At 40.4% G+C, this 24606-nt stretch overlaps 1 protein-coding gene across 1 annotated transcript in view; it reads left to right on the forward strand.

Annotated features, from left to right (window-relative positions):
- The window catches only part of LOC133958357 (pro-neuregulin-2, membrane-bound isoform-like), a 49176-nt gene that overhangs the window by 18070 nt on the left and 6500 nt on the right, over positions 1-24606 (forward strand). Inside the window, exons 2-8 of the mRNA XM_062393103.1 lie at positions 4189-4351; positions 6521-6639; positions 7907-8030; positions 16405-16463; positions 22041-22143; positions 22973-23102; positions 24109-24236. Coding sequence (XP_062249087.1) covers positions 4189-4351; positions 6521-6639; positions 7907-8030; positions 16405-16463; positions 22041-22143; positions 22973-23102; positions 24109-24236 — 826 coding nt within the window. The remainder of the gene's footprint in view (positions 1-4188; positions 4352-6520; positions 6640-7906; positions 8031-16404; positions 16464-22040; positions 22144-22972; positions 23103-24108; positions 24237-24606) is intronic.

The following is a 24606-nucleotide window of genomic DNA, read 5'->3' on the forward strand; positions in this document are numbered from 1 at the left end:
GTCAAACACCCTTATGTCCCCTATGCAGGTGCTAATTTATTTCTTGCAGAGAGAGAGCGATTTGAAGACCTAAGAACCTCTCCCTGTAAATTCCTCCTCCTAAGCATTTGTGATTTGGTTTTGGAACATCAAGCAGTAACAGAGGAGAGAGCACAGAGGTTGTTGATTATATGTTTTCCAGCTTGTGCAATGAAAGATTCAATCATAAGAATCTACCTGTTATTTATGAATCATCACATCTAAAATAAGTTCTTTGAAGGCCAGTATTGCTCAGTTGTCGTTGAATTATAACTGGTATAGAGTAAAAGCTGGTTAAAGATGAATCAAGTGTGATTAAAAATCAGTGACCATACAATAAACAATTTAATCGTATCAATTATTACGAAGGACAAACTCAGAAGGACGTTTGAATTCCCAAAGTGACCTGAAGCATTCTTTCATATACTCAAAATGAGTTCAAATCGAAGTGGGAATTTCAAGTGATTCAATCAATCCGACACTGTCACACCCCTGAAATGTGGATGTCACATCTATGAAGGGTAATTTCCTTCTGGTTTTCATCTAACATTACCATGCTGATAAAAAACCCAGAGCAGAGTGTCCCAGAGAGGGATGAGCTCATCGCTGACCGGGTTCATCACTCACAGCCGCTTTATCCTGACGTTCACCACTCATTTCAATACTCACCTGAACAAAAGCCTGACACACTGTCTCACTTAAGACTCACTAGAGAGGAAATAAAAGCAATCGCAAAAAACTCTGCAGGGTGTCGTCTCAGTTAGGGTGAGCGCTGACCATGCCTGCAGTTACTTTTATACTCGGAAGTGTACCTACAACTTGCGTTCAAATGATAACACTCCTCTTTTGATTGGTGGATCAGGAACGAAACAGTATTTGATTTGTTTGTGTCAGTCCAGCCCCTTGCATTTCGCCACTGAGGGAGCTTTCACTAACCAGTGACAGGTCGTCATTATTTTTATTTTTTTTTTATAATTTTTTTTTTTTGTCTGTGACATTGCGCCCCCCCTGGAGAGTGTCCGCGCCCTCCACTTTGAGAACCTCTGGTCTAAAGGAACTGGGAAATGTTGGAAATGAGCTTATTCCTTACTGCTGCAGAATATAAATGAGAGTTTCAACACTTAATCACTTAAGGTGCTGATAATCACACACTGATGACAACTGAGGACCTCAGGGAGGATTTAATTTCATTGAAAGAATAGTCCAAAATGTTGGAAAACACAATCTGTCCTTTTTAAGTTAACTTTTTGTGTGTATGAACAAATAAGAGAAAAGTTGTTACCTTTAGTGAGATTCAGATGTGTCTCTGGAAGCAATATAGCAAACAAAATTGTCGCACTAAACCTTTAAAGTTGACATAATCCTCAGCTGTGGAGAACTTCTGCATGTGTGACTGAGCTGACCACTTGAGGTTGTGTGGAAAGATTGATTAATAGATTTTCAGTAGGATTGGCTGTTGTTTATAATGGATGTATGGACCAATTGGCCATTCTCTCCTTCTCCCTCCGTTTGCCTTAACATCCTACTCATGTGCATGTGTTTTGCCAAGATTTCAAAAGATACTACAATCTGTGGAGACCTAAATTTCATTTTCACACCTCACTCCCTTTCTCCCACACATATTTTAAATGACCTCCCTGCTTTCTGAGAATTCACAGCTCAAATGCTGTTATTTTTTGTTTCTGCTCCGCCACAGTGAAATGATACAAAAAGTTAACTGGAGTGTGTAAAGAGTGACTCTTTATCTGTTTTACCAGGGATATCTGAAGTTTTATATGGGGTTTGGCAATGGCAGTATCTTTCCAAGACTTTTTTGTACAAACTTCTATTTGTGTTATTTGTGTATTCTTGCGATAGTTTCTTCTTTGGTTTGGTAGCATTTCTGGTTAATTTACTGTTGATTGTTTCTTATGTAATTACTGACGGTGAAGCACTTTGTAACTTGTGAAACATGGTATACAAACCAAGATTATTAATCTACAGTTGCCTCTTCCACAATGAAATCTCATCTCTTTTCCACATATGGTACATCGCTATTAGATTACAGGTCCCATGATTTCCTAATTGTCTTCTGCAAAATATCAAAAGCGAGAAGCAGGATGAGAACAACGAGCAGGCTGCTCAATGTCCCATAGAAAACACATTGCCCTGACTGGTTTAAAGAGAGTTAAGTGCTGAGTTCTTCTATATTAGAGACCTAAAGGATGGTGTAAGTCATCTCAAAACAACAGATTAGAAGCATAAATTGCAGCCATACTGGTCCTGTGGTGTCATCAAAGTGTCCGTAAACCCAGACATTCAAATTTGACTCGAAACAAGGTCATTTACACCAAGTTTTTTGCCTAAATGACCTCTGTCATCCTGCCCCATATTGAGCAAGGCCACACATCATTGGAAAGGTTTAAAAAAAGGTATTCCTTATTCAAGGACATTGTGTTTATCAAACAATTCTGAATACATTCATATTTATTGACAGTATTAATAGTAAGTGACTGTTTAGGTATTGCCCCCCTGGATCTGCCCCTGTTGCAGCTTTGAAGTCTCGATATACATGAAGTACATATTTGGATGTTCACCAGGAAGTGAACTATAATTCCCTTCCTGACTTAGTCCAAGGTGTCTGGTGCCACATTCAAGAGAATACCAAAATAATCTGCAAAAGATTTAAAACATATTTGACGACAGTGACATTCCAGTGTTACTCATTGTTAGCCAGAGGCCATGGAGAGAGAGAGAGAGAGCGTCTGGTGATGTTTAGATGATTTAGTTACGTGTGACGTGGAATTATACATCAACAGTGTGTGTCGACTAAATCTTACAAAACATGAGAAAGGGGTTTAAGGATGTGCTGCTTGTTCTGCTGTGAGTCTAAAAATCATACCTAAATCCTACTTACATAACTGCAAGCTGTTTGGAGGGGGCTTCACGGAGGTTGTACTTTCTCACTCCACTGTTTGTATTTTAATGTCTTTACCGCAGACTTTCACTTGTGTAGTTGTCTGACTATACTACTTTGTCTGTGTGACCTAGCTCCAAGTCTACTTGTTGTTGTTGAGGATGGTATTTCTACTTAGTAGTGACTGATATATCCAACCTATGAAAATCATTTTGAATCAGCATTAGCCTGTGGTGGTCATTCCGACTAGCCATTTACACCTTTTTTGCACATAACTCTACATGTATCATATCTAATCAGAAAAAGAGCTGTTACTTTGACAAACAGTTGAATGTACAGCTCATCTATCTCATTTACATTTTTTTTTATTATTTCTGTTGCTTTTTTTCATACCTCCACCAAGGCCCGATATTCCCCTTCAATTCAAAGCTGCACCAGGTTTCCCTAAATGTGCCAGTTTTTTTCAAGATCAAGATCTAGGATTTATTCCCCGAGAGATCAGTGAATATGTTGAAAAATGCACCACAATGTTAAAGACAGAAAAAAGCCTGATCCGGATTCTCTAAGGTCTTTGGTGACCCATACCACAGTTTCATAGAATTCCATTCAGTTGGCTAGTATGTTGTGTATGACCTGCAAGAGTTATGGGACACACACAGGGATACAGACCTACAGTGTCTTATATAAATGCATGAAGGAGTAGATGGAAGATGCAGCAGTGCTGTGGGGAGCTGAGGGCCTATACAACAGTAGACCCGCAGTTGATCAGGCGTGTCCTATCACTACAACACTGTGAGAATGTGTGTGTAAATGGTACTAGATGGTGCTGACTTGCCTCTTTGCCTTAGCTTCTCTGTTGCCTACACTTGTGTCAGTGATGCAGTGTGGTTGTTCTTGAGACACACACTTTCATACGTCTTTGCTTAGAGAGAGAGAGGGAGAGAGAGAGAGAGAGAGAGAGAGAGAGAGAGAGAGAGAGAGAGAGAGAGAGAGAGAGAGAGAGAGAGAGAGATAATCTGTGGACTCTGACCTGGTGCATCAGGTTTTGACCATAACATCTGAGCCCTCACAAACAGGTTTTCATCACCCACACACATTAATGCGAACATAAACACAGAAAGTTAAATGGATAGATCAATTTAATGTCTTTAGTTAATTTCTATAATGCACTCTTTGATTTCCTTTCTCTGCTTCCTTCCCCTGCCGCTCTCTATCTGTCTCTCGTTCTCAATCTGTGTCTCTGCCTCTCTTTCCCTATCTTTATCTCTCTCCAGCCTCTGCTCCTAAGCTGCGGCTGATGCGAGGCCAATCTCTGATGGAAGGGGACAAGCTGTACTTGAAGTGCGAGGCATCGGGGAATCCCAGCCCTTCCTTCCGCTGGTACAAAGATGGACACGAGCTTCAAAAAGGCAGAGACCTCAAAATAAAGACCAACAAGTGAGTCTATCGAATTGAATATACCTCTAATTATTCAGCCTCCACAATATCATGGACAAAAAAATTCAAAATGTTAAAATCCTGACAAAGAACTGCTTCTTCAAACAAATGAATATGCCTGTTGCAGTGGTTCCTGGTATGAAGCTCTGTGTTAGTGACATTGGGCATCTTCATATTCTGTACTCAAACTGTGGCCACTGTTAGAAAACATTACTTCTCCCTCCTATTTGCTCAACTTCAATAAATCTACAATGAGTACACAACTCCACATTAATGTGTCTCATGTGTCCACTGGATGTGAAACTTCCAACCTTATAAGGGGACAGTTTACAACTGCAACTCTATTTGTCAATAGATGAGTATGATATCTGGTCATGGGACGGTTTGATAAAACATTGGTTTGAAAAGTTATACATTGTTAAATTGCCATTACAATATCACCATATTGCATATTACAATTTCCTGCTTAAAAATCAAATTTCACTAGGTCATAGATACTTGCACTATGCTTAGTCAGAATTATTTCATCTGCATTTATTCTATATAGATTCAAAAAAGCTGTAAGAAATGTCCTATCTCAGAATGTATCGGAAAGCAACAAATCTAATCCTCTGCAGTTATTCCTTGGCCTATACCCCATCAACAAAATCGGTTCAGTATTTTTTGTGTAAGACAGACAAATAGCAAATAAAGCACAATATCCTTGGTAGCAGTAATAAAGCACAGATTTTTTATTACAGGTTATCTAAATACAACAACCACACACGTCAAATGTACGTAAATAAGGTCATTTTTGCTGTGACCACTCTTGTTCGTTGTGGCTGTGAAGCGATACCTTCCTGGAACAGCCACACTTTAAGCAATAAGGGCCAAAATCCTCAGTCCTCTTTCGGCAAAGAAAACACATTGTAAAGTTCAGTCAGAGCTAATATTAGCCAGTCTGAGTAAACCCCAGTCAAGTGGGTATTTTACGAAGATCTTTTTAGCATGAAATTCGTTTCATTTCCCTGGACACTGTTCCTTTAATGAGCCATGGAAGAGGAGTCCTGGCAGTTACAGAAGGGTTGTTGCAATGACTATATAACAATAACCCCACATGGCTGCCAGGACATAGATATTTAGACATCTGGTCGAAGGCCTTAGTAATCCTCCATTGCAGATGCGTGCAGACAGCTGCATACACCACAGTCATACCTGCCAATTTGTTGGCCGCTTGGACTATCTGCAACAAATTGCTGGGTACACAGATGTCCACACAGAGCCTAACATGCACCCTCTAATGATGAAATTTGCATCACACAGACCTTAGCCCTCATTTAAACACTGGCTTAACCCAGACCAGTGTAGCATCATATCAGCTTTAGTGGAACTCAACGACACATTGTTATACATGGGCTGCTTCCACATATTACAGCAGAACTTTAGACTTTGGAAAAATACAAACGTTAATGTAAACATTGAAATCTTTATTTGGGATGAGAGGAAGACATGGTACAATACCTGCAATAGAAATTCACCCTTTAACTGTTTGAAATTGACCAACTAAACACATTTGATCTTATTTGTTGAAAATCCTCTTCACGTGCCGATACCTATCAAGTTTTCTGAAAAAAATTGCTAGTGTGTGATGCCCTCGCAGACCTGTAATAAACACGGCCAATCATTTCATTGGGACTGGTGAACCTGTCTGTCACTAACCGACCTGCCTTTGCGCACCCGAGCCGTGCTCCCAGTGCACATGACTGGAGAGACATACACCACTGAGACAGAGACGATGTTAGTGATCGCGAAGCCAGAAGTTGTCAAGCGAGTCACAAAAAGTCAGCTTCTAGCAGTTACCAGTTCTAACCTTGCACATGAAAAGCATATGTTCTAACCTTTAATGTTTAGTTGTGGATTTCATTTTTGTCTGTCTGAACTTCATATGTGTCCAACAAATTAGCTTTTCTGGCCAATTACAGCTATTTGTGTACTATGATAAATTATTTCTTGCCTATCTGGGCTAAACATAATTTTTTTTATTTCTTGTCCAGTCATAGAAGACTGCTGCTTTTTTTAAGCAACAATATCTGAGAGTATCTTTTATCTGCTCTATATCACCCTCTCTCTATGGCTCTCTTCTGTCTCCTCTGTCTCCTCTTCTCTCTCTGTATCTCAATTTCACTGAAGAAAAAACTCAAAGGTGCAGATCAGTCGTGTCCGTGTGGAAGACTCTGGAAACTACACCTGTGTGGCTGAAAACTCTCTAGGACAAGAAAACACCACGAGTTTAATCACCGTGCAGATCTGTGAGAACATCTATCTATCTGTCTATATGTCTATCTATCTGTCTATTGTTCTGTCGGTCAGTCTGTTGGTTTGTCTGTGCCGACATAAATTGTCTGATCACCTTATATAGATGATGATAATAAAGAAAAGAGTAAACATTTAGATGCTTCTATCATGATGCACAAACTCCATTGTTTTAATAGTATAAGCATCTTATCATAAACATGTTTACAGAGAGTTTCTGTCGTTCTGTTACATCACAATTTCAACTTTCCTCAAAGAACTGAACAACTATGGAGTCTTGTTGTGCCTCTGCACTGGGGACAAATCTGATCGGACTCAATATGTTTTTAGGTTAATTTGGACTAAAGGACGAACTGATTAGAATTTGGCACTGGTCAGGTCACTTTGACTTCACTTTGGTCTAAGTATGACAACATACACTTTATCCTTTTATCAAATCTATCTCTGTTTCATATATTAAATAATGAACATGAACATACATGCAACTTGACTGATTGGTAGAGGTATTCTAGTTAAGACTTTAGGGATAAGTTAGAATAAAGTTGAATATTGTGTTTACAGTGAAAGCTATTTGAAATAAAATATGCAGGAATCTGATAATGCAAATTCACTTGTCAAATATGATTGTGTTAGGTGGTTAATGTCTCTGTACAGACTTTTTTTCAATTTTTTTGATAAGTTATGGAAATTTGTCCTGGGAGAACCAAATAAAACAGTGGCAGTTGTAAAACATGGAAGTTTGGGAATCAAAATAGTTGATTACTTATAAGTATATTTAAACTTTTAAAATGTTGTGTTTGAACGGGAAAAGACAGTAGTGTGTTCAGAACATAGACTGTATGAATAGATGGACATCGTGTCTATACCTCCTCATGTTGTACATGAAGCCAAAATATCCCAGATATGGGTGCAGCCATGTCTGGGACATTGTGGTGTGGACTATAGCTGGATCAAGGTCTCGACCAATCACGAGTCATTCTCAGCTGTCAATCATGATGTTTCACCCCATTTTTATGGCATCCAATAATTAGCTATTAAAAAGCTTATCAAATAAGATTAAACCAGGTTCAAGCTGAACATTGATTTATTTGTGACACTAACCCATTTGGAATTCACTAAAAAGGATAGACATTTCTGAGGCATGGTTTGCCATTATATCTAGTTATATAGTTGCTATTACATTTTAATGACTCATTATTTTAACAAAGAGGTGACAGTATGTTTTTCTGTGTTCTATTTTCCTTCTGTCTGTCCTCCTCTTAGTGACGACCACAACCCCGTCTCCGGGTGTGAGTCACGCGAGACGCTGTAACGACACGGAGAGGACCTACTGCGTCAACGGAGGAGACTGTTACTTCATACATGGTATTAACCAGCTGTCATGCAAGTAAGTCAGTTGTTCAGTCAGCCCCCGTCCCCACAGTCATCACTGTGTAACCGCTCCCCCTGTCACTCCTCCCTCCCCCTCTGTCTCAGACACTGTGTCGCTTGTCACTGCACTACCTTGTCTTCTGTTCTGTAGTTGTACTCAACCCATACACCCTGATCAGCCACAACAGTAAAACAGGTAACTGGTCTTCACTTGGACACTGTGCATGATATATCAGGGCTTTTGGTCTGAAGTTTTTACCAGCTGTCCAGAAAAAAAGGATTTTTGCATAGAGCAAATATTGATTCAAACATTGTGTCGGCATGCATATGAAATATGTTGAATCCTGCTCCTAGAATCTTCTCACAATTCCTGAGAAAAAATTTCCGGTATAAGAGAGAGTCGTGGAAAAAAAGGGAAGTTAAAGGACGTCCTAATGACGTAGAATATAAGCTGCTGTCTCTGTTGTCCGTCACTCTGTTGGCGTGTGAACACAAATCACTTTGCAAACTGAGGGCACTCAGTAAGGCAAAGTGAACTGAGGACACGTGGACTCTGCTGTCCTGCACAGTAACTGGTTCTGAATGACAGCATACAGCAGATCACCGAACCATGTTGTTCTGGAGAGACCTCTTGATCTTTCCAGCTAACTTAACCATGCCTGTGGAGTTGCAATACAATATTAGCATATGTTATGCCCAGATCAAAGTAAAACTAAATAAAGTGATCCATTCTGCAGGGGTTTAGTTAATTTCTTTTGATTTCATTTACTACAATGATAGAAAGGATAAAACAGTCAATAAAGTTTCATGGCAGTGACTAAAATTTGTGTTTTTATTGATGTTTGAGGTGTTGAATTACAGAAGGAGACCTTTGAAGACTTGACCGTTGTTTGCCGCACCGAAATGTTTATCTAAGAAGATTCCAAATCATGTCATCCAGACAGTGTCCATGTTTTTCATGTTCATGTTTCAAGAACTTTGAATTCTTTTTTTGCCACCTGACTGTCAAGTTTTGGTTGTCAGGAACTCACACAAACATATCTACAGCTCACACAGACAAGGGAATGCCTATGTGTCATTTGTTTACTCCAAACATATTTAGAAGGGGCTCGGCCTCCCTATAGGGATAGTGTGATTAAGACAAACATAGCTTAGGCCTGACAAACATTAGTCTTTGTTTTTTCCCTCATTTTCTCATTTTCACTGACTGACAGGGATGGTCCAGCATGGTAAATTGGATCTTAGAAATATTATGGGAGTGATGCCATAGAAATGTCTTCAACATCACAGACCATGGTTAAAGTGTTCACTGGTAATGCTAACCATACAGTTCTTCCTCTTGTTTTTATTTAAAAACTGTAATCATAGAATGCATCACTTCCTGCAAAACAAGGACTGAACTAGACAATAGATGAAAAATATTACATTGGAAAATAGGAAAATGCAGGCAATGCAATAGGTCACAAAAACAGTAAAATAAGGTTTGTCATGATGTCATTATTAATAGCTGGCTTTGTAGAAATAAGTCAATTAGAGGATGGAAATTGTATGTGATTAGCAGTTTTCTGGTAACATTGTTTTCCCTTGGTGCACATGAAGTGGTACAGTATGGCTTTGAGCTCATTGCAGTGTTTTAACTGTATTTACCACAGAAGCTTTAATTAAACCAGAGCGGTGAAGATGTCTTCTCCACTCTGTGAAATGCAGATTTTCTAAACTATGGGTTTACTTTGTACTTTGTAGATGTGTAACAAACACTTCCTCTGACAGTGTGCATAGCAGATGGTGCGTATAGTCATGCATGATCAAGAGCTTTGTTCTTATGTTTTCCTTACAATTGGATGTTTTTTCTAGAAGTCCACCCCTAGATCTGCGCTCTTTGTTTTTTTATTTCCATTCCTCTTTCTATATATCTTTCTCTCTCTCTCTCTCTCTCTCTCTCTCTCTCTCTCTCTCTCTCTCTCTCTCTCTCTCTCTCTCTCTCTCTCTCTCTCATCCCTTGCTTTCCCCTCCACTCTCTCACCTCCTTTCTCTCTATCTCTCATCTGATGCACCTTCCGGTCACTGCTGAAGGATAAATCAGGATCTTTTTTTTCATGGTGCTGACAAGCAGAAAACTTTGTTCGAGAGGGTGCATACAGACATTATGAGCTGCGTATATAGGGGTACAAAATGTTCAGGATTGTACAACCTTCTGTGCATCATTGTTCGACACATGAACCCGCTGCACATTAAAGCAGATACAGCAAGCTAGCTAGGTCGGTTTCAGCCGACCAGCCAGCTGTTTCCAGAGAGTTACTGTAGATACTGTTCCTCATCCTTTGTTGGCCTGTCTGTTGGTGCCGGTGGATAACAGGATGTAAATAAGACGGCTGTCTGTAGACTGTCTGCACTGCTTGTTAACTTCAGAGTTTTGTAGACCTGCACTCTTACACACAGAGATGCTCACAAATCTGCACGACAGCTGCAAATCAGTGCACTGCACGGCACTGGCAGGCAGGAGTAATTGTTAATATCCCTGAAAATTTGAGATGGTATTTGTAAGCTCTTTTTGTGCCGACCATGGAAACGTATAATCTCCTCTTCCCCCGAAGGGGAGAGTAGCTGAACTTCAAAATGGAGTCTGTAGGTTAAAGTGGAGGACAGCACCTATACAGAAAGGCACCCTGGCTAAAACTGAGTGTGGAGGTTAAAGTGGAGATCAGCGCATACAAACATTCCCCATGGCGAGGTGTTGCCTTATTTAAACTTGGTGTCTTGCTTTCCTCAATGTTCCACCAAAACTGTGTAGAAACCCAGAACATCAAGAATCCAGAAAGTAAAATTGTCTTCAAGAAAGCCAAACTACAAAGTAATGTAAGTGCAACTAAACTTATATTTACTTATTTATTTGTAATATAGACACCAGAGATGATGGTGGTTTATAGACCATCATCTTTTTAACCAAGGTGTAGTCGCAACAGAGACCTTAGTCTGCGGTGGAAGATGTGTAGACTTTCTGCTGTCCTGATGAGCCAGGACGAGCAAAGAATCCTGATTTTGTTGAGTGTTTATCTCGCAGTGAGGGAGCAACGAGCCGATTGGCAGTTGCAGAATGGAGTGGACGGTCTAGGGAGTAAGGTTTGACCATGTCCTGGATGGAGACTGGACCCGGTACTCAAGGACTAGTGTCTTGAAACGGATGCGGTCAGCCGCTGGTAACCAGTGAAGGGAGCGGAGGAGCGGAGTAGTGTGAGAGAACTTAGGAAGGTTGAAGACCAGTTGAGCTGCTGCATTCTGGATGAGCTGCAGAGGTCAGATGGTGCCAGCAGGTCAACCTGCCAGGAGGGAGCTACAGTAGTCTCAGCGTGAGATGACCAGAGCCTGGACCAGAACCTGCTCCGCCTTCTGAGTGAGAAGGGGAAGAATTCTCCTCAGTTCCCAGGGAAGAGTTCCAGATGGCTCCTCTGATGAATCTGAGCTTTGCTGATATACTCCAGTCTGGCAGCAAGCAGAAAACATTAGCCCCTGTATTCCCAGCTGTAGGTTGAAAATGCCAAATTTCTCCTCGTGGATCAATAGAGTTAATTTGATCTAATCTAATCTACAAAATGCCATGAGTTCAGGGTAGGGCTGATGCCTGAACATAATGTCCATTGCTGTCTGTGTCTTTTTTTTCCTCTTAAATTTGATGAGTCTTTGTATAATGAATATAACTAAATGAATCACAGGCTTTGCTTTCTTTCAGATGGTTGGCGCTAATGTTGCTTGCTTTTTTCTCAATATCTTTCTCTGCAAATATTTAGGCCTGAGAGAACATAACAGTTTAAACCAGGAAAGCATGGGCTGATAAAGAAAGGGTGGACAGATGATGGGAAACAAGAATGAAAGAGGTAGTGTGAGAGAAGAGGCAAAATAAAGAAAAAAGAATGCTAGCATAAAGGGCTGCTGCTGCTCACAGTTTCTCCCATCTTTCTCTCTATTTCTCTCTCTGTCTGTCTCTCTCTCTCTCTCTTTCTCTCTCTCTCTCACTGCTCTATTTATAACTCTATGGGAAATTGCTGAGTGGGCTCTTCTGAGGGTTTTTGCTGTAATTGATTCAAAATGCAAGTTGTCTCTTTAGTGGTGAGAAAGAGGGGAGAAGGATACTCAGTCAGTTATGTGGACAGTGTACGCATGAGGGTAAGATGGAGGTCTTTGCCTTTTAAACTGGGTAAAAAAAATTTCAGATCCTCAATCACAGTAATAAATGGAGTTTGGTTATTATGACCGGGAGGGTAAAATCGCCAGAGAACCTCTGTTATCCTATAATGACTGTAAGGGGGCCACACCCATAATATCATAACTCCATGGTCCATCAATTGTTGTGATTCATCCCAGGTATAATGTGCAGTGCTGTTGGATCTTCAACATGCCCTATTATTCATCTGACTGCAGGTAAAGCTGATCTGCCATCATTTAGAGCAGGTAAAAGAATAAATGAGTTGTGTCGCTGGGTACAAGCCATGACCCCCATTATAACACACAATTCAAGAGATTTCAGAATTTGAAGCACGCTCTACACAAAAGAGTTTTTGTTTCCGTAAGGAAATCATTCAGAATGAGTTCATGAAGTGTTTCATTCAAAAAGCTCATAAGAATCAAGAGGATAGCAGTGTCATGTTTTAAAGTTAACAATATATGTGCATATAGTATATAAACATACTTGTGTATCAATTGATGCATTGCCTTGAGGAGTCCTACTTGTTACTTTCAGTGTGGTTAGTTTGATAAGCTTGTGTTTGTGGCTCTCACAGGACTGTTCTTCAGCCGGGGTGAGACACACACCGCTGAAGCAGGGACGATAGGCACAAGCAGTTGTTAGTCGGTGTGCGTTCATGTGTTTTGGGGATGTAGCTTTGACGAGAGGTCTGATGTGATGGGGTGGAATGTATCAGTTGCACTTCTTTGAAGTATAGGGAGCTCTTTCAGGATTACCAACCCTAACCCTTTAAGTGTTGACCAGTTCATCATAAGTGTTTTTTTGGCTGAGGCCTAATTTATAGGGTTCATTTAATGTTTTTATTATAGATAAAAGTTTTGGATGTGTCAAAAGGTTTTCACACCAAGCGTCACTCAGAGCGAGGATGTTATTTTCATTGGAGAAGTTAGCAGCACTTGCTACGCTGCAGGTGCCTGAATTAAAAGTTACCGCTTTGATTCTGCTGGATTGTTTCATTGCATTCAAAAACCTTATGACTACTTATGTGTTGAAGTATCAACTAGCTGTAACTCCTCCCTATATAATCTTGATAAGCATAGCAGAAAATATCCACAAGGCCCATCACACAGTATATTTTGTGTACATATTCCTTATGGCGTCCATATTTGGTATGTTAATTAGATAATTAATTTAGCGCATTATTCATGTCAATTATTTTAAAGCTGCTTTAAAGTTTCTCTAATCAATATTTTTATATTAGCAGTGGATCAAATGTGTAATGTGAGACGAGACAATCCCACAGAGCCATAGCGCCTGACTCTGCAGCTTCCCTCGGCGCCACAGAACATTACAGTTTCTCTAAGCTCATTGATTCATGGCCCAATATCAGCCTTATTTTGAAAAGAGAGCAGACAGCTGTTTTCAGTGAAAACATTTCCTCAAACCCAATTTTCACTCCCTGTCCAGCACCAAACAGTGGCTGAGTTTCTTCTATAGACCATAACAGAGCTAAAGGGAGGGTGAATATTCAACATCTGTCAGGCTCCTTAAAACATCACTCTAAATTTAGATCAAAGTTGTCTGCTGGATGGGCAAAGAAGCTGTTTGGTAAGAAATAAGCCAAGTTAGCTTCACTAAAAGCTTGCTTTGCTCCTCCCAATTGGCTCAAAGTCAGTACAGGTCCAAATAAAATAAGGATTAAAAAGCTGAAACAAACAGAAAAACACAAATCTTATCGTATATTGTTTCATCATTTTAGGCTAACATGTAAACCACTTTCTCAGACTCGTGACAACATACATTTGTTAAGGAGCATGGAATGAATATATAAAAAACTGTTTTATCCTTTTACTTTTCCCGACTCACAACATACATTACATTTCATTTAGCTGATGCTTTTATCCAAAGCACAATAAGTGCATTCAACCCGAGGGTACAGACCCGGACGACAAGAATCAAGTAAAATTTCTTCAAAATAAAATAAAACTACAAAGTGCTATAAGTAAGTGCCATTTAAGTGCTACTAAACTACTAAACTACTTTTTTTTATTCAATGTATAGTCGGAAGAGGTGTGTTTTTAGTTTTCGGCAGAAGATGTGTAAACTTTCTGATGTCCGGATGTCGATGGGGAGCTCATTCCACCATTAAGGAGCCAGGACAGCAAACAGTCGTGATTTAGCTTGCAGTGAGGGAGCAACGAGCCGATTAGCCGAAGCAGAGCGGAGTGAACGTGCTGGGCTGTAACGTTTGACCATGTCCTGGATTTAGACTGCACCTGATCTGTTCACAGAATGGTAAGCAAATACTAACGTTTAAAAAAGGGAGCGGAGGAGCGGAGTAGTGTGAGTGAATTCAGGTTGGTTTAAAACCAGTCGAGCTGCTGCATTCTGGATGAGCTGCAAAGGTCAGATGGCAGTAGCAGGTAGATCTGCCAGGAGGGAGTTACAGTAGTCTAGGCATGAGATGACCAAAGCCTGGACCAGAACCTGCAACGCCTTCTGAGTGAGAAGGGGGCGTATTCTCCTGATGTTGTACAGCATGAATCTACAGGACCGTGTTGTTGCAGTAATGTTTGCAGTAAGGGAGAGTTGGCTATCGAGTATCACACCCAGGTTCCTAGCAGTCTGAGTGGGGGTTAACACAGAGTTGTCAAAGTCAATAGTCAGGTTGTGGATGGGAGAGTCTTTCCCTGGAAGGAAAAGTAGTTCAGTCTTGTCAAGGGAAAAGACAGGATTAGTTGGGTGTCATCAGCATAGCTATGGTAGGAAAAGCCATGTGAGTGACTGACAGAGCCGAGGGAGTTGGTGTACAAAGAGAAGAGGAGAGGACCCAGGACAGAACATTGAGGGACCCCAGTAGGGGGGGACAAAGTTCAGACACAGATCCTCTCCAAGTTACCCGATAAGTGCTTTCATTGAGGTAGGAAGAGAGCAGGGAGAGCGCAGAGCCTGAGACACCCAGGTCCTGAAGGGAGGAAATAAGGATCTGGTGGTTCACTGTGTCAAATGCTGCAGAGAGGTCTAGAAGGATGAGAACAGAGGAAAGAGAAGCTGCTCGGAGACAGCAAGGATGGCAGTCTCAGTTGAGTGACCTGCCTTGAAACCAGACTGGTGAGGGTCAAGAAGATTATTGTGGTTAAGATTGGAGGAGAGTTGATTAAAGATGGCGCGCTCAAGAGTTTTGGAAACAAAGGGAAGAAGGGAGACAGGTCTGCAGTTATTTACTTCAGACGGGTCGAGGATGGGTTTCTTCAGGAGAGGATTTACTCTTGCCGCCTTCAGAGAATTAGGCAAACAGCCAGTTACCAGGGAAGTGTTGATAAGATGGGTAAGAAAAGGACGAAGGTCAGGAGCAATAGACTGGAGAATGTGAGAAGGAATGGGGTCAAGGGGGCAGGTGGTCGGGCGGGCTGAGGCTACCAAGGTCAGAACTTGATTGGGAGATAGGGGGGTGAAAGAGGAAAGTGAAGGTGATGAAGATGAGGTTGATGGAAGTGTGGTTATAGAAGGAGGATCCGAAAATGAAGAGCGTTTGTCATCTATCTTTTTTGAAAAGTAGTTGACAAAGTGGCTTGGTAGTATACATACACTTCACATAGATGAATTTACAGTTTTTACAGTCTTTTCAGAACAAGTATCAAAATAATGGATTTACATTGTGTTCATTTTTTGTTTATTTCGATGTTTTCTTTTACTTTTTTTAAAATGTCGTCATGTTTTTGATTGAAAGATAAGAACTGGATGCACTGAATGAGATTGTATAATCTACTATGAAGCAATTTGTGTGTGCGTGTGCGTTTGTGTCTGTGTCTGTGTGTTCGCACGTTTGTGTGTGTGTGAGTGTAAGAGGTTAGAGGTTAACAACTGTATGTTTAATCCCTCCTAATCCCTGCAACATCCCTTGACCTTCATGACTGTGATGATGTCTCAACTGTAACAGTGATGTCATATTGATGGCAGTGATATGTCACGGTATGCTGGTCATCTCTCTCTCTCTGTCTCTCTCTCTCTCTCTCTCTCTCTCTCTGTAGTTGGTGGATTTTGTGTTTTCTAACCCCTCATCTCTCTGCTCTCTTTTGCCCCCTCCCCTTCTATCTGTCTTTGTGGACTCCTCTCTTTCCTCTCGTTTTACCTCTCTCTCTGCCCTGTGTATCTTTTACACCCCCCCCCCTCTCTCTCCCCCCTCTGTGTCTTGTTTTCCCTCCATCAGGTGTCCCAATGACTATACGGGGGACCGCTGTCAAAACTCCGTCATGGCCGATTTCTACAGTATGTCCATTTGCTCTTGTCTGTCTCCTTCCCACTGAAATACAGCATGCTGCATGGGAGGGGTTGGATGGAGAAGGCAGTGTGTGTGCTTGTATGTTAGTGTAAGTGAGTGTGAGTCTGCATGCCTCTGTGTCCACCCCTTCCTCTACCTGTCTCCCCTGATTCCTCTGTGCTGCTCCTCTGGTAACCGGAGCAACCAGTTCTAGATATTTTATGATATAGACACATATTTTGTTTGGTACCTCATCTGCTTTAAATCTTATGAGCTGTAAAAAAGCATTGACAACTCAACGATAAGTACCTAATTTGTATGTTATGTATAATCTTACTGTTAAAATTCTATATATTTAGGATGTAAATTGCGAACAAAATACTTCTCATTAAGCTTGAACCAGACAGCTGCACAATCGGAAACGGAGGAGACAGAGAATTAACAGAGTAAACAATATAGGAGGTTAAAATTATTTGCTCTTATTGCAACAGTTTTGTTGTAGATGGTCCATCGGTGCTGCAGTAAAAATAATTAAATGATCGAGGCAAAACTCTGTGGAAAGAAAGGATTAATACAAGATTGTAGGTCCTTAATGTGTGCTGTGCTCCTCTTAAATAAAAAGAAAAAAAATAACTTTCATTGATTAAAGTTTTAGATCAGAAGCAGGACTGACAAGTGAAGACTTGTAAGTCTGTGTGACATCGTTTTGAACAGCTGCCATCACTAAGACACATTCTGTCAAAAATTCAAACAATTTGGCAATTGAATGAAAATAAGATTTAGAGTTCGATTATGATGAACATTTCAAGTCTCCGTGTAATGAGATTTGAAAGCTTCACTCAGAGCTTTGCAATCGAGGGCCAGATGTGGTATTGATCGGCTTTCGTGATGTCATATCAGTGGAATTTGTGCTTGACTAAGAGATCAGGATAAAAACCCACAGAGGTGACTGGGATAACCTGTGGTTTTCACACTGAGCATCCATGGATCATCTGAGGACGTCTCATTGTGGCATGAAGCTAAGTGCTTGAAATATTTTAAGGGTGATGTCTAAGATGTTCAAAGACTGTGTGTCGTGTTTTGTTTCTCATAACTGGATTATTGAATTAAAGGAGTAGGTCAACATTATTTTTAATGAATTATTAGATGCTTTACTTGGCATAGAGATTGGAAACAGGAAGAAACAGTCTTGCTGTGTCCAAAGGCACCAAATCCACTTACCAGCACTTCTGAAGATCACAACTTAACATTATCTGACTCGTCTTTTTAAAAGTGCGAAAGCTTTCAGGTTAAAACTACAAATTCTGGTTTTATTACGGGTGATGGGTGAAATCTTAGATCTTGTCCTCACTGTACTGTCAGGTTACCAGGCAAAGAGTGGTGCTAGTAGGCGGATTTTATACATTCCTTTATTCATTATTTTGCTATTTGTTGTTACAGTCTCAGGTTAGCTGTTTCCACCTCTTTATATCAAGCAAAACTAACCATCTATTAGCTTCAGCCTCAAATTCAGCTTTCAAATATGAGAGTGGCATTGATCATCTTCTCGTCTAACTCACACATGTACAAAATTCCTTTAAATCATAGTTAGGAAGCGTATTCCATAACTATTCTTTGTTAACATGGGTAGTGGCACATGGTACAGAATTAAGCACAGCACAGAAGGGTCAGTGATTGTTTTTTATATGGAAAGGAAATTGAGTTTACATTAAGTTAAATCAGCAAGCAGAAAAAGGACCCTGTAATGACCTGTAATGCTTTCACGGGTTCAACTCAATTGCTTAATGCCATGTTGTCTTGTTTTTCTGTTTGTCTATTGTGTAAGTCTCCACTGAAAAATGTCAACTTGAAACATGTTTTATATCATTAGATGTCATTCTGTATGTAATATCTTGTTTATTTTGGACCCACCCCCCCACCCCACCATCAAGCCTTGTCTACATGCTGAACTCTATCTGTGTGACGTGCTTTTATTTTGCCTTGTGGTGCTCTATCAGTCAGCTGAAGGAACACCTTCTGTCGTTCTAGATCTATGTTGATTGGTCACTGCCTGCTTCTTTAGTGGTTGCGAACATAACGCACTGTGGAAACATAGAGCAGTTCAGGTTGAGGTGGACAGGAGATTGGCTGACTCGTCCTCTCTTTACGGCCAGTAATGCATGCAAAGCAATGGCAATTGGGAATGCTTAGATGATTTCCCTGTAAATCATATGAAAGGTTATAATAGCTGTACGCAGCAGTAGTTGGAAAAAGTGCTATACAAGAGGCATGCTGTAATCAATACAAATGCACACAATTGCCATTAGTCAAATGAGTTACAGCACTCACCCCCATGTGCCAGCCCCATTGACCGTACTGTGTTTTTTTATGTTGGAGAGTAACTCACTGCTTTTTATCTTTTGTTTTCCTGTGTTTTTTTTTCTTTTGTCTCGTTTTCTTTTGTTTTGTATTTCTGTCCAATGTTGTTTACTCCAGAAATGAGGTCTAGTAAATATAGCAGTAAGTGATGTGGCTTCTTGTCTTGCTTTCTTTGTCCGTCTGTCTCTGTCTCTGCATGCATTTCCTGCTTGTCGCTTCTCTTTTCTTCTGCTTTTTGGTTCATTTTCTCCCTTTCGCTTTTGATTTTGGTTTGATTTCTTTTGATTTTGATTCCTCTCATTTATGGGGGTCACAGAGCTGCGGCTGTCTGAATTGTCTGTCTGTTACTGGACAGTACACATGTCCATCACTCTAACTGACGGCACTAATTAACTTATGTCCTGGTTCAGCGTAAGCAGGACATGAAAGTAATATACTGCTCCAAAGTGGACATTACACCTGACCCTATCTGTCTCTTTCCTTTTACCACGACAACTTTCTGCGCTGGCAGAGCTTCTCAGAATTGAATTTATGGGTATGCAATATTATTATTCATTTTGCTGTGCTTAAAGGGTTTGCCAAGATCCTCTCACAGTCACACATTATTGTGCCATCTTCTTCCTTAAACCAACAACTAGGTCTCTCTCAACCTGTCCCTCTTTTTCTCCTACCCACTAACCTGGTTTCCAGACATATAACCTCCCCTGTCTGCATGCACTCTTCTTCTCGTCATAGACACATTTGAAAAATACACATTTAAGAAAGAGACAAATTACCTGGGAGGAATGCATTATTGAAACAAAGTAGAGAGGTGAATTAAAGCAATGAAAAGAGCCTTGATACGAATCAAAGTTGTGTTATTTGGACACAGAATCAGAGCACGTTTCATTCTTTGTCCAGAAATCAGAGAACATATCACAGCATTGATAAATACCCGTATCTGGCTTGTCCTCTGAGCTTTGGCAACGTGCACATTGGCTTCAGCAACCTGTCGAATAAAAACATGCAAGCTGCGAGTGTTTTTGCAAAGCGTTGCCAAAAGCCGGCAAAAGGCCTGACCACATAGTCTGTCCTTATTATTCTGTCCATGATTGACTCTGTGTCAAAGTCAAGAGCTCGCCAGTCCTAAATCACGATTTGCTGTTGTCTCCACTGTGCCAGTGAGCTCGCCTTCCCATTTCCCTTTGCCTTCTCTGTATCAGTACCCTGTGACACGCACACAATGCCGGGCCAAGGCTCTCGTAGGCTTGTCAATCCCTACAGCGGCCCTTTATTTAGAACCCCCTGCCCACCCTCACGCTTCCTCGCCCTCTTTATCCCCCCTTTTAGTTGCGTGTCCAGAGCTTTGTCAGGGAGGGGAGAGAGGAATAGGTGAGGAAATGATAGAGGTAAAGAGGACAGTGTTGGATTTCGAACTGCTTCAAACTCATTCTGGTATTACAAAACATTTTCCCTATTTTAGTTAATCAATTTTCTTCCATAGAACCACAGTGGAATAAATATATAGGTCTCACCTATCCACTACCACTGTGATAAGTTGGCAGCTTCAGCTTTTTACTGCAAACTGAGAAGACACATTGAAACTGAACATATTTGTGTTTGTGAAGGTCCATGACTTTTAAAAGAATTAGTTCACTGCAGGGACTTTAATTTAACCATGACTAACAATCCAAGGACCTCGGTAATCCACTTTTAGTTGATAAGGACACAAAGTCAGACCAGTCTTTGGTCCATGAGGACTGATTCCTCCCCGGGCCTTCCTCCTGGGCACGCCCCCGCTCCTCTCCCTTCCTCTCCCTCTCTCCCCCTCCTTCCTAAACACTTTGCTTTTCCTCCTTTTATTCTCCCCTCTTCCCCTTGTGTTCTGTTCTGTTTGTTGCTTCCTCTGTCATTGTGTCGTTGCGCTTCCCATTCTGACACAGTGTTACGCCACAGCAGGCCCTAAAATGTGAATTAACCTAGGAACTCCAAGATGGCGGAGAATTCAAACAGCTACTCCACAATCCTCTGAGAACAAGTTAGAACTTAATTAGTTCAATGCAGCAAAGTGCTGAATCACGTGGTCCAAAACAGTTTGGGCTCAAAGTCCGGGACATAAAAAGCTGTAAAAACTTAAAAATGCATGTGCACATGCCAATGATATTAGATACTTCATTATTTTATCTTACCATATTTTATGGTAAGGGACTATACTTTATAGGTCAGTTCAATAACTTTATAAAGAACTCAATGAATTGTCTTTGATGATAGCTCATTTCTAATATGACAATGTAGGCTACCTTCAGAAATTAGTTTTCATAATAAATCTACTAATTTCAATATTATTAATATTAATACACCATTAATAGTATTAGTAATTTTGAAATCGGGATTAGGCTTAGGTTACTAGAATATTGTTCAAAAAGTAAATTTATACCCCATCAAAATCCAACTTCTCTTTGGGGTGTGGTCCCAGGTTCAGCAAAGAGGTTGGTTGAGGTCAGAGTTTAAACTTTCAACCAGAGAGCCGCAAAATGCTGCTTTGTCACACCTGTGTTTTGTTGCTATTTTATTAAGAACAAACTAGAGTCAAAATGTAGAAACCTCACAGAGTTGCTCTGCACAGACAGAGGAGCAATAGCTGTTTGCAAGTGACAAAGGACATCAACAAATTAACAATATTTCAAACATTCATGAGAAAAGAAAGAATCTAACATGATTGGAGATGATCAATGAATACAACAAATTTGTCTCACTAGCCACTGTGGCGTTAACACTTTGAACAAACAATTATTATTATTTTGTATCATCTGGGTGACTTTTTTCCTCATCCATACTGTCATGATGCATTCTGATCCCAGCCAGTTCCATCTGTAGCATTACATCCCCATGGCCATTGTAAATAAGTGATATAGGGACAGCAGGTAGTCTTTGTCAGGTTTACATGTCTGCTTTTCATTATAATATATGAGTTTGTAGAATTACTCCTGTGTTATAGTAGCACTGTATGACTGTAGTCTAGTTAAATGTGAACGACATCAGACATGATAGAGCAGAAGTAGCTGTCGAGCACAGGGGATAGGATGGATAGTGAGATATCTGTTCTGTCATTACCATCAAGAGAGAGGCGCTCATTCTGTGTGTGTGTGTGTGTGTGTGTGTGTGTGTGTGTGTGTGTGTGTGTGTGTTTTTATGTGTGTGTGCGTGCATCCGAACATGTGTGTATGTGCGTGTGTTTCCATCCACAGAGGCGGAGGAACTCTACCAGAGGCGGGTGCTTACGATCACCGGCATCTGTGTGGCGTTGTTGGTGGTTGGCATCGTTTGTGTGGTGGCCTACTGCAAAACCAAGTATGTGACCTTGAAGAGATGAAAAATGTCTTCCATTTAATTAAAGGCTCCAAATTTTCAGATTGACCTCATGTAAGAAAACGTTGTGCTGAGCTGCTTCTTCTCATGCTATAGAACAGTGAGGGAAGACGTATTCAGATCCATTTTCTTGAGCAAAGATACAATTACAACTATATGAATATACGATAGACTAAATGTAGTTATCCAAAGTAAAACTCCTTGTTCTGTAAAAAATGTGATATAGCATATACTTTGTTGTTAGTTTCACAAGTAGCCTTCTACTCTTTTAGCTGGTTGAGAATGCGCTTGTTCAAATACTCACATACATACACATACAATGCAGTTTGGTAGGTTCGTCCAGTGGCACCCCATCGAGGGGTCAGACCCCTCTACGGTGTCACAAGATAAATGGGTCGTGACATGATTAGTGGAGTAAAAAAGAATAAATAACTAATTTCTGATACACAATTTTATATCATTATCATTACTTTTTTATCTTCTCCAGTCATTTGCATTTTGTCTAATATTGGATGACTCTTGATGTCATATTATAAATGATGTATTTATTTGAAAAAAACATTCTTATTTTATACCACCTGAGAAGCTTAGAATTTTTTGAAATGATTGTTGAGAAGTACAAAAGTAACAGAATTTTTTAAGTAGAAATGACAACACTCAAATAAAGCAGAAGTGCAAGAAAAATATTGGGGTAAATTTACTTAGATACTTTGCATCACTGCTGTAGAAAGAAACAATCAGCGTATAATTATTTACAAACACTTTACCCAGATGACTTATTGTTCCTTTGTCATCATCATCACTGATCAAGGAAGCAGAGGAAGAAGATGCAAAATCACCTACACCAGAACCAGAATCAGTGTTTGGAGCAACCCAACCGCATGCTGCCCAATGGGCCCAACCATCCGGGGCCCGGTCCTGAGGAGATCCCCATGGTTGATGTGAGTCCAGTGGTCAGTAGATACACTGATGTGAAGGTCAGGTTTAACTGAGAGGGAAACTAAGACAGGTAAATGCAGGCAGACGTGATCTCGGAGGCAGAGCTGGTCCTGAGGCAGAGATAGATAAGATTTTTAATAGACAGAATGTCAAAAAGAGGAACAGTTAGCAAGTTCATGGCAACAGGGCTACTTTTCTTTTTTCAGCCTTTTTTTCAATTAGAGACCTTGGGTAAGTATAAAGTTAGTGCAGTTGTATCGAAGGCATTTTTGGTGTCTGAGATTTTGATTTAGCTTCTGGCAGCCAGTAACAATATAAATACATAATAAAACAAAAGCAATTCATTTACAGTGATCTATTAGTTCTATCATAGTGAGTTTGATCAAAGTGCTGCTAAAATAGAGCCAGGTATATCCGTCCTTTCAATTAAATATAACTCTCTATAAATAGTTATCTGATGTCAAAATGTTCAGATTGACCTCAGATATTTATTAATACTGAAGCGGAGACAGAAGAAGAAGAAGAAGACGATGGCGATGACAGGAGAACTGGATGTGAATTTCATCTGAGCAGGAAGCTCACAGAGCCCCAGCTGCTTCATGTCTCTTTAGGATTGGGATACTTATGGACTTTAGTCAGCGTTGTCACTTTGATGTAACTCCACCAAGAAGCTTCTATTAGCCTTCAGAGCAGTTTTGCCTCCCAAAGAGTTGTCGTGTAAATAAAACTCTGATCCGCTGACAACAGGAGGAAACATGGTGGCACAACGCTGACAGATGTTACAGAGAGGCCTGATAACACCCACCGTCCTGTTGGAGACTCAATAAGAGTCAGCACAATGGCAACAGTGAAAACACAGTGAAGAGAGAAGTGATGAAGAGTTTCAACTGACATGTACACAAAAATCCTCTCGTAGTTAGAGGTCACTTTATACTGTATTGTTTGTTATTTTAAAAATGAGAACATGATGTAAGAATATAAATGTTTCCTCATATGTGATGATTCCAGTACATCTCCAAGAGCATCCCCACGACAGAGTGTGTGATCAGCCATGGAGCTGAGGGTGCAGGCAACTACGCAGGCAGCCGAATGTCGACCCGCTCCCACCACTCTACAACTGCCTCTCATGCTTCCAGGTAGACCTAACACACACACACACACACACACACCCACACATACTGACACATGCGAATTAGCATGTACATGTCATGAGGTCATGAGAAATCCTGAAATCCTTATCTTTCTTTATATGAGATAAGACAAGGTCAGAGAAATGTTATCTTGTACTGAGAAAATGCAGAGATGACTTAACCTGGACATATAAAATGAAAATTGTATTTGTGGGTAGATGTTATCAGGATTTTGTGATATAGATAACAAATACATAAGTAGACGTTTTTTAAAACCTCCAATCGGATTATGCCATGCGACTTGTTGTCAACATAGCTGATTTGATAATTGTCAAAGAGTAGCACACAATTCTACAAGTGTTGAGATGATATTAAC

The sequence above is a fragment of the Platichthys flesus genome, chromosome 8, assembly GCF_949316205.1.
Source record: "Platichthys flesus chromosome 8, fPlaFle2.1, whole genome shotgun sequence".
Lineage (NCBI taxonomy): Eukaryota > Metazoa > Chordata > Actinopteri > Pleuronectiformes > Pleuronectidae > Platichthys > Platichthys flesus.